General features: G+C 35.0%; 1 protein-coding gene across 21 annotated transcripts in view; it reads right to left on the bottom strand.

Moving 5' to 3' along the window:
• The window catches only part of LCOR (ligand dependent nuclear receptor corepressor), a 135,774-nt gene that overhangs the window by 72,419 nt on the left and 46,694 nt on the right, over window positions 1-16,661 (bottom strand). For all 21 annotated transcript variants that reach the window (XR_014253087.1, XM_082423629.1, XM_082423625.1 and 18 more), the window contains 2 exons: window positions 1,153-1,218; window positions 735-814 (listed from right to left, as the gene is read on the bottom strand). Coding sequence is in view for 8 of the 21 variants with exons in the window: in XM_082423625.1 (XP_082279751.1) it covers window positions 735-814; window positions 1,153-1,218 (146 nt within the window). In the remaining 13 variants the exon portion in view is untranslated. The remainder of the gene's footprint in view (window positions 1-734; window positions 815-1,152; window positions 1,219-16,661) is intronic.

Consider the following 16,661-nt stretch of genomic DNA (forward strand, 5'->3'; position numbering starts at 1 on the left):
AGTCCAGAAATAATGCTAATGGTCTGAACTACGGTGACGACTGTAGAAAGAAAAAGAATGGAAGAACTGATAGAACCTGGTCAATGATTTGAAGTTAGAAGTGTACCGGGGAGAGGAAGGAATTAAAAATGTTTCCAAAGCTTTAAAGCAGGGAACAGAAATACCAAAAAAAGAAACATAAGACAGTAAACCATTATTAATAAATGTTTCCAACAATTGAAATGTTTCTAAACCGGAATTCTTTTTATGTTTAACACAAAGCAATAAAACAACAGAAATGCAAAGGTACAGCCAATTTTTACAACTGAACACAAACAGCATCCATGCTCATATATTATGAAGAAACATACTAAAGCATAAACCACAGTCCATCATAAATCTACATGAATTAGTAACTACTTGATCCAGATCCATGTTACTGTCCGAATGACTCCCATTACGGGAATTACCATACATTTCGTATTTAAAATAAACACAACAGTTTGAGACCTAGTTCATTATTCTGCCTAGTGAACTAAATAAATAGACCAATGCATGTTGGGATACAGATTTCTCAATAGGCTAATCAACAGACTAGAAACAGTCTAAATTGCAAAACTGAGTTACTATCAAAACTTTTATGAATAAATATGGAATCAGTACTCCTACAAATCCTCCAACAAAGTAACCAAATTTTGGAAAAATAAAAACTATAAAATACCACACTAGACAAGTTTCACAAGTTTCTTGGTTACCTTTACTTTATCTCTTCTCAAGCAACAGAACAGACAATTTTCATCAAAAGTCCAATCAGAAATGCTTTCAGGTTCACAGTCTGCAAAAATAGTAGGAATAACAAATTAACAGTTACAAGAGAGGATTTTTCAGGAAACAAATGAGAACTAATTTCAAAAATATTATTTATTTTAACAACAAAAACACCCCTAAGTAGTAGACAGATTCCTTATTTGCAATAATTGCTCACTAGTTAATACACCTTATTCATACATATATCTGCATTATCAACCACACACAAAAAGATGCTTAGATGGATATAGCTTCAACCCACATAAAACTGTGAATAAAAAGGAGAAGGAGACTGGGGCTTAAATCACCAAGGTATCATTTATGTCACCAGGAAGAATTTGAAATGCCAAAAAAATTTTTGAATACCTTTAAATAAACTGAGATCTTTTAATAATGCAGGTCCAAACAGCCCTTCAAGAATACTTTCAAACCCTAAAAGGATGAAAAAAAATCCATTATTACAATAATATTCCCTACAGTAAATTTAACCTTGTTGCATGAAAAAACAATGGTGTTTTCTTCCAATTCTCAAGGACCTCCAGATTATTACTCATGGGATGCTGAGGAGAGTATATGACCAATCTAAAAGGAGCATTTGCATTTTTGTCAGTGATTAACACTCAATACAAATTCAGAGCCCATTCCAAGACAATACAAAACAACAGTAGAAATAACCAATCAAGGAATGGAAATTCATGAGATCTCTTACTATCTTACAAAATTCCAAATACCTCTTTACATAAACTTTCAAACTTCATTTTAAAAAGCACCTTCCCCAATGAAAGAGTCAAACTGCTTCAAAATTTCCACAATGTTCTGGGTTAATCTAAATGGCATGTTTCTGAATATGAACTGAGATAACAGATTCTTCAATCTAACAGTATTTTTTTTAATTAATTAATTAATTTATTTATTTTTGGCTGTGCTGGGTCTCCGTGTCTGCGCGAGGGCTTTCTCCAGTTGCGGCAAGCGGGGGCCACTCCTCATCGCGGTGCGCGGGCCTCTCACTATCGCGGCCTCCCTTGTTGCGGAGCACAGGCTCCAGACGCGCAGGCTCAGTAGTTGTGGCACACGGGCCCAGCTGCTCTGCGGCATGTGGGATCTTCCCAGACCAGGGCTCGAACCCGCGTCCCCTGCATTAGCAGGCAGATTCTCAACCACTGCGCCACCAGGGAAGCCTAACAGTATTTTTTAAGAAGGAAAATCTTAACGGAAAACAACATGTGTATCACATGCACACACAAAAAGCCCATTTTAATATTATAAAAGAAAAAGACTTCTGTAATTAGTTCACATTGCCACAGTAACTACTTACTGGTTCCTTTATGAAGCTAGAACCCACTAATTACGCATACAAAAAGAAAGAGAGAGAGAGAAAGAGAATTCAAATATACCTATACATAGATGTTTAAACTATTACCACTCTCAATCAGTACAAAGTAGAAAATGAGGGGACTTTCCTGGTGGTCCAGTGGTTAAGAATCCGCCTTCCAATGCAAGGGACACAGGTTTGATCCCTGGTCACGGAAATAAGATCCCACATGCCACAGGGCAACTAAGCCCATGTGCCGTAACTACTGAGCCTGTGCGCTCTAGAGCCTGTGCGCCACAACTAGAGAGCCCACGTGCCACAACTACTGACCCATGCACAACTAGAGAGCCTGAGTGCTGCAACTACTGAGCCTGCGTGCCACAACTAGGGAGAAGCCCGCGCGCTGCAACAGAAGATCCTGCGAGCCACAACTAACACCCGACACACCCAAATAAATTTTAAAAAATATTTTAAAAAATTCCTTTAGAAAGTTCTAAAAAAAAAAGTAGAAAATGAAAACAAACAAACAAAAAAACCTTTTCTAATTTATTATCTCAAATGTTGCTGATTAACTCAATGAAAAACAATGTAAAAATATCTTTGCCATCTTGCTATTTTCTATGGGTTATTAAGAGTAAGGAGGAAAATGCAAAAGAGAATCAAATTGTACCTTTATACAACATAACAAATAATTCATTAGTGCAGCAGTTCCCAAATTATGTATCATGGACCTCATTAGGAGCTCAAATAATTACAAGAGGTCCATGAATCCATGTTCTTTAGGCATGACCTTTAGAAAGAATAGGCCTTGTACATTCAGTGTACATACAACTTTTCAAATGCACACAAATATTATTGCAACTAAGAAAATATATAAAGTGTTACTGAATTCCTAGTAGTTTGGGGCACTATGTATTTTGTCACATAATCTATTATCACCTAAGGGTTTATAAGTTTTTTTAATTGTTAAAAAAGTACTCTTATGTTCAAAAGTGAGGGAACCACTAATGTAAATACTATAGCCAGGTGGATACATGAGGTCCACAAACAGGGACATTTCCTAACCACAAATACAATCACCATAAAGGGTTTGGAAAGTAAGGGAGTAGAAAAGATGGTCCCTAGAAACAGTATTTTATCTGGTTGTAAGAATAACATTGTAATGTAAGGGATTTCTTTGTCCTTAATATTAAGCCATTATTTTCAATAAGGTAATCCCTAGAGTTTGTAGTATCTGCACTGTAGTTAAACTATTTTCATGATTTCTAGATTCTAGATTTTTCATTTATTATTAAGGATTAATTGTTTTTCAACTCTCCTTCGTTCTTCCCATCAAAATGATTCCAAGGACATCAGCAAAACCAAACTACCCATTCAAGCAAATGGGAGGTATCTATCCTGTTTATTATTTGCCTACTATAATTAAAACACTGTCCACTAAATTATTATGTCCTCTCTTCCCTACACTAGGGAGGAGAGAAAGTGTTGGGCTAAGGGTTTTGAGGGTGGGGAGGTGGTGATGAGGGAATGAGAAAGAATTGCTAGATACTGCCTATCTTGGGCCTGCAAACTAGACATTTTCAACACTAACTTAAAAAAAAAAAAATCCTGCAGCTGCCTCTAAAGCCCTCTTATCCCCAAAATGGATTTCTGACTTCACAAATATTAATGAAAGCACTTCAATATCTGGCAAGTACCAAGTACACACTGCAAATAACTAAAGGGGATTACAGGTGGCCCTTACTCTGAAGAGCAAATCTAATAGGCTTTCACCTGGGTTTATATGAAATTATAACAAATTCCAAATGTGGATGCTTAGCCATAAATTCTTGAAAGGGAAAAATGTAAATACAGCAAAAAATAATACTAAGAAAGAAAAAAAGCAAATAAAAGCCTTGGGAGATAAAACTTTAAAAATTACAAAAGATAACAGAATCGGAAAGAATAATAGAATAAGAACTTCATCAATAACACACAAACACTAACAAAAACTGAATCATATTATCAAAGAGCAGTGAAAGGGACAGACCAAAAAGAATCAAACAAGAAAAAAAAATCTGGTCATAAATGCAAAGATTTAACCACAACTAATTTTGATCAAAACAGTAACTGTAAACAAGTCACTTCTCTTTTGCTCACGTCTGCAGCAATACATTAAACTGTACAAATACTGATCAGACATTGTTAAGTCATATTTTGCTTCCCCCTGTTAACTGAATTTAATGCCACTCAGTTTTATTAATACTAAAATACTGAATTTAGCAGTTGCATAGCAACAAGGAATGTCTCACGTGCTATGCTTGACATTAACAAAAGGCAAACAAGAAAAGAACAAATGTATTCAAAATTTATACCATGATCTCACAAAAAAGCCATAAAGATCAATAAACAAAATGCCATGGAAAATTAAATAAATAATGAAAAAGACAGCTATGTCCTTATGTTCAATCACCAGGGCTTAAAAAGCACCTGTATGTAATATATTATTACATGTAAAGAAATATTAATAATTTTATTGAGCATGACTACTGGCCAAAGAATTCCTATCCAACATTGCAACTGGAATCAAAGCTGGTCTCCAATCCCTTTCTCGCTGCAACCTGAAGACAATCACTGTGTCTTCAGACAGTATTCCTGAACACTACTTTAACAATGTGACCATCTGTTCAGAAAAACCCCACTTTGTTTAAAAAACAAATCCCAAATTCCTAAGTCCAGCAATCAAAACTATTTATAATTTGACCCTAACCTACCACTGACAGTCTTATTTCTCAGAACTTTCCTGCTCATTCTCACAGCTCCAGCCAGGTTGATATTCTAATCTATTCAGTCATCTATTATTTCTACCTCCTAATATTTTCTCAAGCCTTTTCATTTCACCTCTGCCCAAATAAATTACTTCCTTCAAAGCACTCTTCAGTTTGTTCAACAAATAGATATTCGCTTATCCAATATATATTAACTGAAAGCCTACCACCTATCAGGGACAGTGGCGGGCACTGAGTAGGCAGGCAATGATGAACAGATATGGTGTCTGCCCTCATGGAGCCTGAGTTTCCAGTTTTCTCGTTCTCAGAATTCACACATCACTCCCCCCACTTTTAAATAAATGTCAACTGCCTTATGTTTTCTCTTTTCTGTCACATGTAAAGCCCTATGTAAGTATTCTGTAATACAAAATTTGTCATAGGCTAGCTAAACACTGTTTTTGTTTTTCCTTCTATATGTTTATGTCTTATCTCCTCAAGGAGATTTAATGCTTCAAGAAGGCTAGGAAGGGAGGTCTTTCCTGTTTCCCACAAGGTTCCTCTTATACTAGGGCTCTATGTGCCTGGTTTTTAGCTTCTGCTTTGAATAACCTAGCTCTCAAAAACAAAAGACAGAAGATTAAAATTACTCATACATTACCCTCTTCAATCTAAATCATAATCTCTACTCTATTTCTAACCAAAATGGGGAAAGCAGATTATGAAAAGTAACAAGATAGGGACATATCAAATATATAGCCAACTAATAAGCAACAGCCTGTACTTTTGAAATAAAGCAAAATATTATGAATGGAATGAAAATATGGTTCATGACTCTTGGGAACGTCTCCTCTGAGATAACAGTACAGAGATTATCAGTCTGAGAGATAAAGAGGGGCTGAAGGAAAACTAGGAGCATATCAGAAAATCAGTAATTTTCACATCAAGGTCCCTTGGATATCTTGCAAAACTTGGTGCCCGGTATAAAAGAGCTCAATCTTCAATAGAGTATTATTATTTTATAAAATATCAGTTCAAAGGTATGTGCTGGTAACGATCATCAACTAATAGCTTAATAAACAAAGAGGAGACTGATAGTATCTGGAGTTCTTTGTTTAAAACTCAGGGTTTTAAACTTGCAAATACCACACTCAACTTCATTACAAGTGAGTGCCAAAATGAATAATTAAAAAGCACCAGATTATACAATCTTTCACATGCAATCCAAAGGAATACAAGGTAATTAAGCCCTCTTTACTGATGTTCCAGCTATTTCAGTGTGTCATACAACCAAATAAGTCTGGATGAACTTCTACAGGTAATGAGCAAAAACCAGGCTCCTCTTCTCATTACTTTACACAATCCACCCCTGCTGGACAGCTACACTCATTAAGAGTTCTTCCTCTCTCCCTGAGCATCTGCTTCCAGCCCATGCTCTGTGAGGAACCCATTTGCTGGCTTACTTATCACCCTGAGAATTACCCAGCACAAGAACTGATGAAAAAGAATGGGCATCATCAGAAAATCTACAAACAACAAATGCTGGAGAGGGTGTGGAGAAAAGGGAACCCTCTTGCACTGTTGGTGGGAATGTAAATTGATACAGCCACTATGGAGAACAGTATGGAGGTTCCTTAAAAAACTAAAAATAGAATTACCATATGACCCAGCAATCCCACCACTGGGCATATACCCAGAGAAAACCATAATTCAAAAAGCCACATGCACCCCAATGTTCACTGCAGCACTATTTACAATAGCCAGGTCATGGAAGCAACCTAAATGCCCGTCGACAGATGAATGGATAAAGAAGATGTGGTACATATATACAATGGAATATTACTCAGCCATAAAAAGGATGAAACTGGATCATCTGTAGAGACGTGGATGGACCTAGAGACTATCATACAGAATGAAGTCAGAAAGAGAAAAACAAGTATTGTATATTAACGCATACATGTGGAATCTAGAAAAATGGTACAGATGAACTGGTGTGCAAGGCACAAATAGAGACACAAATGTAGAGAACAAACGTATGGACACCAAGGGGGGAAAGCAGGGTTGGGGGGGTGGTGGGATGAATTGGGAGATTGGGATTGACCTATATACACTAATAGTGTAAAACAGATAACTAATAAGAACCTGCTGTATAAAAAAATAAAATAAAATTCAAAAAAGAAAAAAAAACTGATGAAAAACTTGACCAGACATACTGAAGACAAACAATACCCCAGTCAAACTAACAGCCCAAACTGAAACAGAATTAATGAAGAAAAACATCAGAGATTGAAGAAAAATTATAAATAGTATTTCTATTGAAACCAGGGAAGAACAGCATTTAAAACAAAAACCAAGCTGCTCTGGAAAAGGAGTGGAGAATATGTGCTTGGGGAGGGGAAAAAAGAAAAACGAAACTGCCAAAAAACCAAATGGAGGTATTAAGTAGAAAAATATACATCAAATTAGTGATTTAAAAAGCCAATTTAAGAAATGTCCTCACAATGCATAGTAAATCTGCAGACACAGAAATCATGAGAAAAAGATTAGAGATGAGGAGGAGGCCAGGACATTCAATATCTGTGAAATAGGATTTCCAGAACAAGAAAGAGCAAAGAATATAAATTTAATAAAAACTAAATTTAAGAAATGGGGGTAGGGTGAGGGGGAAGAAGGAGGAGAAGGAAAAGAAAACTTCCTAATGTTGAATACTGTCTTGAGTCTTCATATTTAATGTGCTCTGAGAAGTACTGGGGCAGAATACGCAGGGGAAAACAAAGCATATATACATGTAAAAACTCTCCTGGCAGAATATCTGAATTTCAAAAATAAAAGATTAAAAGCTCCAAATAAGGAGAAAATTTTACTTAATTTTACATAAAATAAGAAGAAAGGGATTTAGAATGACAGGCATTTCATCAGTAAAAGTAAATGCTAAAAGCCAATGGAAGTATGCTCACAAAATTCTGAGGGTAAAAAAACCTCATTTTGTTTAGCCAATCTATTTTTCACAGATATGAGTAAAATAAAGAAATTACTGGATATGCTATGATTTGGAAAATAGGACAGCCATTTACTCTGGGTAGTAGCAACAGTCACTTAAAGTAGTTGAGCTAAAAAAAAAAAATTCAGAACAAAGACCTAAAAATGGAAAACACTGTTTATATAAAAAATAATGGTAAGCAATATACCAGTAAAACTAACAGTTAAGTATAAACAGTTGTTACTAATATGGGGGGGGATTCAGTTTAATATAACATATAAGAAAGGATTCTTTAAATAGATAAACACAATATAATTTTTTAAATTAATGATTTAGGAATAACATCCCAAACTATTACAACACAATCTTGGGTGAAAAAGTAAGAGTAAAATATGCTTAAGTAAAGTATGTAAGATCAAGTGTGCATGTGGGATGAGGGAACAACTTATAACAGTCATTACTCTTTTTTTTTTTTTTTAACATCTTTACTGAAATATAATTGCCTTACAATGGTGTGTTAGCTTCTGCTTTATAACAAAGTGAATCAGTTATACATATACAATATGTTCCCATTTCTCTTCCCTCTTGCATCTCCCTCCCTCCCACCCTCCCCATCCCATCCCTCTAGGTGGTCACAAAGCACTGAGCTGATCTCCCTGTGCTATGCGGCTGCTTCCCACTAGTTATCTATTTTACATTTGGTAGTGTATATATGTCCATGACACTCTCTTACCCTGTCACATCTCACCCCACCCCCTCCCCATTACTCTTTGATGTTGATAAGAAAACGTAGCTTTAAATTTGCTTAAAACGTATGGATAAAGCTGAAGAATTTCCAATCACCAGAGGAAATAGAGAACAACCAAAAAAGATCAACTATAAAAGTAAATAAAATTAAAAACTAAACAAAAAGCGAGCATGCTAAACAAGAAACACAAAAAATAATTTCAGGAATAGTATCAACCGTGTACATGTTACAATAAATGTTACTCAACTGAATTAACTACGTAAAAGAGAAAAAAGTGTCAGGTAGGGCACAGCAATATGCAGTTCATAACAGACTCAAAGTGACATAGATATGTTGAAACTAAAGAGGGATGCATAGATATGAGAAAAATGTAAAAAAAAGAGAAAAAAAAAGAAAGCAATAAAGGTGGCAGTAACAATCAGAAAAAGAATTATTCAAGGATAAAAGCGTAAAACATAGATAACTAATAGGAACCTGCTGTATAGCACAGGGAACTCTACTCAATACTCTGTAATGGCGTATATGGGAAAAGAGTCTTAAAAAAAAAAAAAAAAAGAAAGAGTGGATACATGGAAATGTATAACTGTTTCACTTTGCTCTACACCTGAAACTAACACAACATTGCAAAGCCACTATACTCCAATAAAAATTTTTTTAAAAAGCATGAAACAAAAAAGTGAAGAATTTTTCAATTACTAAAGGGCTAATCTATTTTATGAGTGAAACTGACCTATAATTTTTTTTTTTCTTATATATGTTTGGGTTTGGCAACTGTCCTCCTCGAAAGAGTTGAGATATATTTCCTTTTTTCCTACTTTCTGAAAGAGGTGACAGAAAATTGGGAAGCTTTCTTCCTTAAAAGTTGGGAAGAACTCAAATCTAAAGCATTCTGGGCTTATTCTCTTTGATAGAAGAGTTTAACTATTAAATTTATTTAATAGAAATAGAACAATTCAAGCTTTTTATTTCTTCTTGAATCAGTTTTTGGTAAGTTATATTTTTCTTTAATTTCAAAATTATTGGCATATGGTTGATAGTATTTTCCCTTATCTTTTTAAAAGTTGTGGTAAAATGTACATAATATAAAATTTATCATTTTAATCATTTTTAAGTTTACCATTACATATATTTACACTGTTTGCACCATCACCCATCTCCAGTACTTTTTTCATCTTGCAAAACTGCAACTCTATACCCATTAAATAGTAACTCCCTATTTCCTCCTACTCCCAGTCCTGCCAACCGCCATTCTACTTTCTGTCTATACAAATGTGACTATTGCACACCTCTTAAGTGGAATAACAGAGTATGTATTTGTCATTTAGTGACTGGCTTACTTCATTTAGCATAATATCTTCACGGTTCATCCATCCTGCAGCATGTGACAGGACTTCTGTCCCTTTTAAGGCTGAATAACATTCCACTGATGCATAGATCATATTTTGTTTATCCATTCATACATCGATGGACACAAGTTGCTTCTACCTTTTGGCTAGTATAAAATAACACTGCTATAAATCCCTTATCTTTTAAATCTCCTCTTCATCTGTAGTCTTCATTTTCATAATATTATTTATTTATGTCTTTTATTCCTTGACCAATCTTACCAGGCTTGTTTTCTTAGTTCCCCCTCCCAATTCATTTTTGACTTTTCTTGATCTTCTCTAATATATCTTTGTTTTCTGGTTCATTAATTTTCACTAAGTTTCATTATCTCTCTATTTTCTTTGGGTTTATTCTGCTGTTCTTTTTCTAACTTATGACAGAAGCGTAGTTCACTTATTTTCAAGTTTTCCTTTTTTTTTTTTAAACGAAGTATAGGAGTGATTTAAGAGAATTAAACCTTAATTACTCTGTATTAAAAAGTAATCTAGGATAAATAAAATGTATATTCATATAATGAGAATATTATTACAATAAGGATGAATGAACTTCAAAACATTATGCTAAGTGAAAAAGGCCAGAAATAAAAGATTACATACTATATGTTTCTGTTTATATGAAATGTCCAGAAAATACAAATCTATAGCGATAGAAAGTAGTGTTTTCCTAGGGCTGGGAGTGAAACTGGGAATGACTGCAAATGGACACCACATTTCTTTTCAAGGTGATGGATTTATTCTAACAGATTTTGGTGATGGTCGCACAACTTGGTAAATATAATAAAAATCAGTGAATTGTATACTTAAAATGGGTGAATTGTAAGGTGTACAAATTATATGTTAATAAAGCTGTTAACAAAATAAGTATGCGTATTTGGTAAATATTTATAATGCTTTAAGAAAACTTGGCCTGTTAAAGAGCCAGCCTTGGAATTTTAATCTGAAATGTAGAACTGAATAGCTGATTCACGCCTGGTTGCTGAAATCTTACTAAGTTTATATACTGTATTAGAATTCTTACACAACTTAAGAATAATCACATTTATAAGTTTAAATTACATTTACAAGATTTTTTCAAAGTATCTAAGAAGGTTTTGTTAAATCAATATTTAAGAAGAAAATATCTATAGTTTTAGATTAAAATGTTTTAAGAGTTAACTAAAATATTTATCAGAAGTGTAAGTTTGGAGTAAGATCTATATTTTAGGAGAATGAGGTTTTAAATTTATAAATTTAAATAAACTGAACATTAAATTAGAAATTGAAGTAACTATGCATTATCTTTTCTATATACAAAGTCACCCTAAATCTCACACTTAATAACAAGAACTAATCAAGTGTTTTGTACAGAGCTCAGCAGTGTGGGGATATAGGGGAAATGTTTAAAATATATGCTCTGCCGTTAAGATTCACACACATTTCTGCTACCACACATATACTGACAACTCTCCAATCTCTTATCTCTTGCTCCAGACGTTATTTCTAATTGCCTGCTTCATATCATCACCAAGATATCCCAAATACCTCCAAAAATCCAAATCAAAATCATTCTACCCCTTTTCCCTCATCTCAACCAGTGATGATCCCTGTATTCCTTACCAGGAAAATGGCATCACTAACCCCTTCCCCCAAGACATTCAGATTACAAATCTCACTCAGTCATGATTCCATTCTTTCCCTACATCAGTCAGTCCTATTCATTTTAATTACGAAAGATCCATCCAAATCTATTCTCTTTTATCCACCCCTAAATTCAGGCCTTCACCATTTCTTACCTTAATAATTATAGTACATGTCACTCATGTTGGTAATAATAGATAATAATTGAGCCCTTAGCTTGGTATCAAGCAAGCACTGTATCAGGTACTTCATACCCATTATGATAAAATCTTCAGGGGAACACTGTAAAACAGGTATTATTACTACCTAATACATTTAAGAAAATAGAAGACTGAAGCAGCTATTTTTTTCATACAACTACGAAGACGCAGAGCCTAGGTTTAAAACCAGGCTGGTGATTCTAAAGCCCAGGCTTTTCACTTTTTCACACGACTTGCTAATAACATCTCAACTTTTCATTCATCTGACTATTTAAAACATCCCCTATACCATCAAATCCACCAGAATCCATCTTTCACGCTGCCACGAAACCTCTTCCATCTTTTCCTGGTTTTAAAAATCTTTGATGGCTTTCCACTGACAATACTGAAGACTTCAAATTCCTGGCTGGCATGCAAGATCACTGAGGGTCTGTCTAGTCCCAAACTACCTTTTCAGTCTGCCCTGCCGTTTTCTTTCTACATATGCTATGCTCTGGGCAGACGATTTATTGGTCGTTACATACATGTCAATGCTTCCATGCCTTTAAAGTACAGCAAGCCCTCTGCCCAGAATGTTCTTCTGCAACCTTTAATCCAGTTAATTCTAAGGCATCCCTTATCTCAACCCATAAGCCCCAGGCAAAGTTAAGAACATCCTCAACAGCGCTGAAGTTGTACTACTAGTAAACTATACTTCAATTTTTCTTTTTTTTTTTTTGGCATTTTATCTACTAGATTTTGAGCAAAGAACTGGAGCCTATGCATCTTTTTCTTAACATCAGCCTGCCTGTTCCTTAACTGCAGTGTTTGTTGGATGAATACAAACACACCCTTCCTAATTCCTACATCCTATTTACCTAAGTGATTTAAGATTTTATAATGACTCTATTTCGTGTGTCTCGTATGCTGAAGACCCAAAGAAATGCAAATAAATGAAACAGAAGGGCAAGTGACATCTAATGGAAAAAGGTTCCTGTATCTATGAACTAAAACCAGAATTAATTAATGGCTTGCTTTGCTGCCCCATGAACAGAGATGACAGGACACTTTTTTTGTGCAAAGCTGTAATCACAGCAAAGAGAGAAATAAATTGAGAGATGAAGTACTGAAAAACAGTGGTATTAATACACTAAGGAGGGAAAAGGAATACATACTGAGTAGCTGGAACACTACTGAAATAATTTCATATAATGGTATTTACATGCATTATGCCATAAATGAGATTCCAAGATGTTAAGTAACCAAAACTGCAAAGGTAGTAAGTAACTAGGTCAGATGAATTTAGTTCTTTGGAACTCCCAGGACAGTTTTGGTTCATTTTTTTCTGTTATATCAAACTGTCTTGGGTAGAGTAATTATGCTAAAAAGAAGCCATTTAAATGCAAATCTGAAGTTGATTAGGAATAAGTCAATTACATCAGGAGTTCTCAATCTGTGGGCCACAATTCCTTAGAGGAACTCACAGTCATTACAAGGTCAGTATGTCCACATACATGAGCACTGTTTGTAAATTAAATAAAAATGTGCTTGCACATAGAGTCACTACTTTTCTAAACGCATTTTTTCGCTATGAACAAAATGCATTATTTCTTTAAAAAGCATTACTGAATTCATAATAGCCTTTTGTCATTACATATTTTCTCAGATACTAAAAATATTATATGAGAGATCAGCGATTTCTATTGCCTTTTAGAAAAGCTGTTGTTTCTGAGCCTCCTCCTGTCCTTGATAGACTATAGATACTTATTTATTTCTATTTATTGAGCGTCTACTATGAGTCAGTCACTAGAATGCAGCTGTGAACAACACAGACAAAAGTCCTTATCTTGGAACTTTAATTCTGGCAGAGGAGACAAATGATATAAATAATGATGACGATGATAATGAATAATATGTGGTGAGGGTAAGTAAAAGAAGAACTGGTCAAAGAAGAATACAGCAGACTGGAAAAGACTCTAGGAGGCTGAATTTTTGAGCACTGAATGGAGTGAGCAAGCCAATGTAGATATCCAAGACAAAGGAACGTTCTAGGCAGAGGGAATAGTACTGAAGCAGTAAATGGTATGAAGTACGGTATATATGAGAAACAGCAAGAAAGTTGGTATGGTCTGAGCAAAGTGAATAAGATGGAAAGCAGAACATGAGATCAGAGCTCTAGAGGCAAGATCACAGAGGCTATGGTGAGAAGATTGAGGTTTGAACTTAAGAGAAATCCACTAGCTTTACATTTGGGTAGTGGTGGAAGTAATGTGATCAGATTTATACTGTTTAAGTTTACCAGGTGGCTGCACAGATAACTGATTATAAGTAAAACATTATAATGAGACTATTATTACAATAGCCTTGGCAAGAGAAAATGGTGACTTAAACCGGAATGGCAGTAATGGAGGTAGAAAGTAATGACAGGTTATAGAGTATATATTGAAGATTAAACCAATTTGCTTTGATGATGCAGTAGATGTAGAATGAGGGAAAGGACACTTAGGCTTTTTTTGGTCGAGAGCTGGGTGAATGGTAATGTAACTTTCTACGAGAAGACTGGAGGAGAAACAGGTTGGACAGAGACAAATCTAGTTCAGTTTTGGACACATTAAGTCTGACTTGTCTCTTGCAGATCAAAGTGGATGCATGCAGGAAACAACTGGATAGGTGAGTTTGAAGTAGGAGACACTGGGATCAGGGATATAAAACTGGAAATCATCAAAGTACAGACAGAATTTAAAGCCTTAGAACTAGATAAGATCTTATCCACTCAATGAGGGCAGACAAAAAGGACCCAATCAAAAAATGTGCAGAAGACTTAAATAGACATTTCTCCAGAGAAGACATACAGATGGCCAATAAGCTCATGAAATGATGCTCAAGACTGCTAATTAGAGAAATGCAAATCAAAACTACAACGAGGTATCACCTTACCCTGGTCAGAATGGCCATCATCAAAAAGTCCAAAAATAATAAATGCTGGAGAGGGTGTAGAGAAAAGGAAACCCTCCTACACTGCTGGTGGGAATGTAAGTTGGTACAGCCACTATGGAAAACAGTATGGAGATTCCTTAAAAAACTAAAAGGAGAGTTGCCATATGATCTAGCAATCCCACTCCTGGGCATATATATGGGCAAAACTCTAGTTTGAAAAGATACATGCACCCCCCCCCCACACACACACAATGTTCATAGCAGCACTATTTACAACAGCCAAGACATGGGAGCAACCTAAATGTCTATTGACAGATGAATGAACAAAGATGTGGCATATATGTACAGCGGAATACTACTCAGCCATAAAAAAGAATGAAACGTGGGGAATTCCCTGGTGGTCCAGTGGTTAGGACTCTGTACTTCCATTTCAGGGAGCATCGGTTCAATCCCTGGTTGGGGAACTAAGATCCTGCATGCTGTGAGGTGTGGTAAGTGAGTAAGTAAAGTAAGTAAGTAAGTAAGTAAGTAAATAAATAAATAAATAGAGTTCTACTTGCTGTTAAAAAAAAAAAAAAAGAATGAAATTTCCAGCAACATGGATGGAACTAGAAATTACAATATTAAGTGAAGTAAGCCAGTGAAAGACTAATATCATATGATATCACTTATATGTGAAATCTAAAAAAAAAAAAAGATACAAATGAACTTATTTACAAAACAGAAACAGACTCACAGCCATAGAAAACAAACTTATGGTTACCAAAGGGGAAAGGGGGTGAGGGAGGGATAAATTAGGAGTTTGGGATTAGCAGATACAAACTACTATATATAAGACAGATAAACAACAAGGTCCTACTATATAGCGTAGGGAACTATACTCAGTATCTTGTAATAAACTATAAAGGAAAAAAGTAAGGACAAAGAAGACTGAATACTAGAGCATTCCAACATTTACCAATTAGGAAGGAAAAGAGACTGAAAATATAACCATGTCTTATTCATGGTTATACTTCTATCATCTGGCAAACATGTTGGTTTCGTGAGGGCTCAAAAAACACTGCTGATCTGAACTACTGTATATGGCATGTAATTAAATGCATATTACACCACCCTACCTCTCATACAAGAGATGATTTTGAAAGGAAGCATATCCCTTTTGATAAAACCAAACACATTTCCTTAAACATATCTAATTTGCAAAATTAAAAAATCATTACTTTATAACACATCTCCAACACACCTTAATATACAGCAATACAAAATATCAAACTTCAATCTGGCCCCCAATGGAATAAGCTTCACCATGTTTTAGAAATTTTAAAATTACATTAAAGTTTGAGCTAGCCTTCAGATTTATATAATCTTTACATATAAAGTAAATTCTTTATAGTTTCTCTCTGCTCAACAGTATTCAATCATTACCTAATGCCTGGAGAGTAAATTCCAAACTATGAAGTCTAGCTTTTAAATCCTTCCTAAAGTGAACCTTTTCAACATCCTCTCCAAATGTCCTTCAAGCACACTCAACTCAAAGTACTCTGTTTCTCAAATACACCTTGCTTTTGCTTATCTCAGTCCCTCGCCTCACCCTGTTTCTTCTGCCTAAAACGGTCTTCTCTCAGATCTCGAGAGTCTTGATCCTGCTTGGTCTTCAAGGACATAGCTCAAAAGTTGTCTTTCCTCCCAACTGACTCCTAGTATCCTTTGCTTCATCTGTCTTGAATTTTAAACACAAATGCATATGTTTCATGTATCCAACTGAATTTTACATACTCCAGGAAGTAAGAGACTAGTAGTTAAGAACATGGATTCTGGAGCCAGATTACCTGGGTTCAAATTTCTGACTGTGTGTTATAACAGTTCTATGGCCTTGGGCAAGTTATTTGTCTTCTTTATGTCTCACCTTCCTTGGCTATAAAATTGTTTTGATCTCAAAAAATTAAGATAATTAAGTAAATATCTGCAAA

Source organism: Balaenoptera physalus (genome assembly GCF_965194825.1).
Source record: "Balaenoptera physalus genome assembly, chromosome: 14".
Lineage (NCBI taxonomy): Eukaryota > Metazoa > Chordata > Mammalia > Artiodactyla > Balaenopteridae > Balaenoptera > Balaenoptera physalus.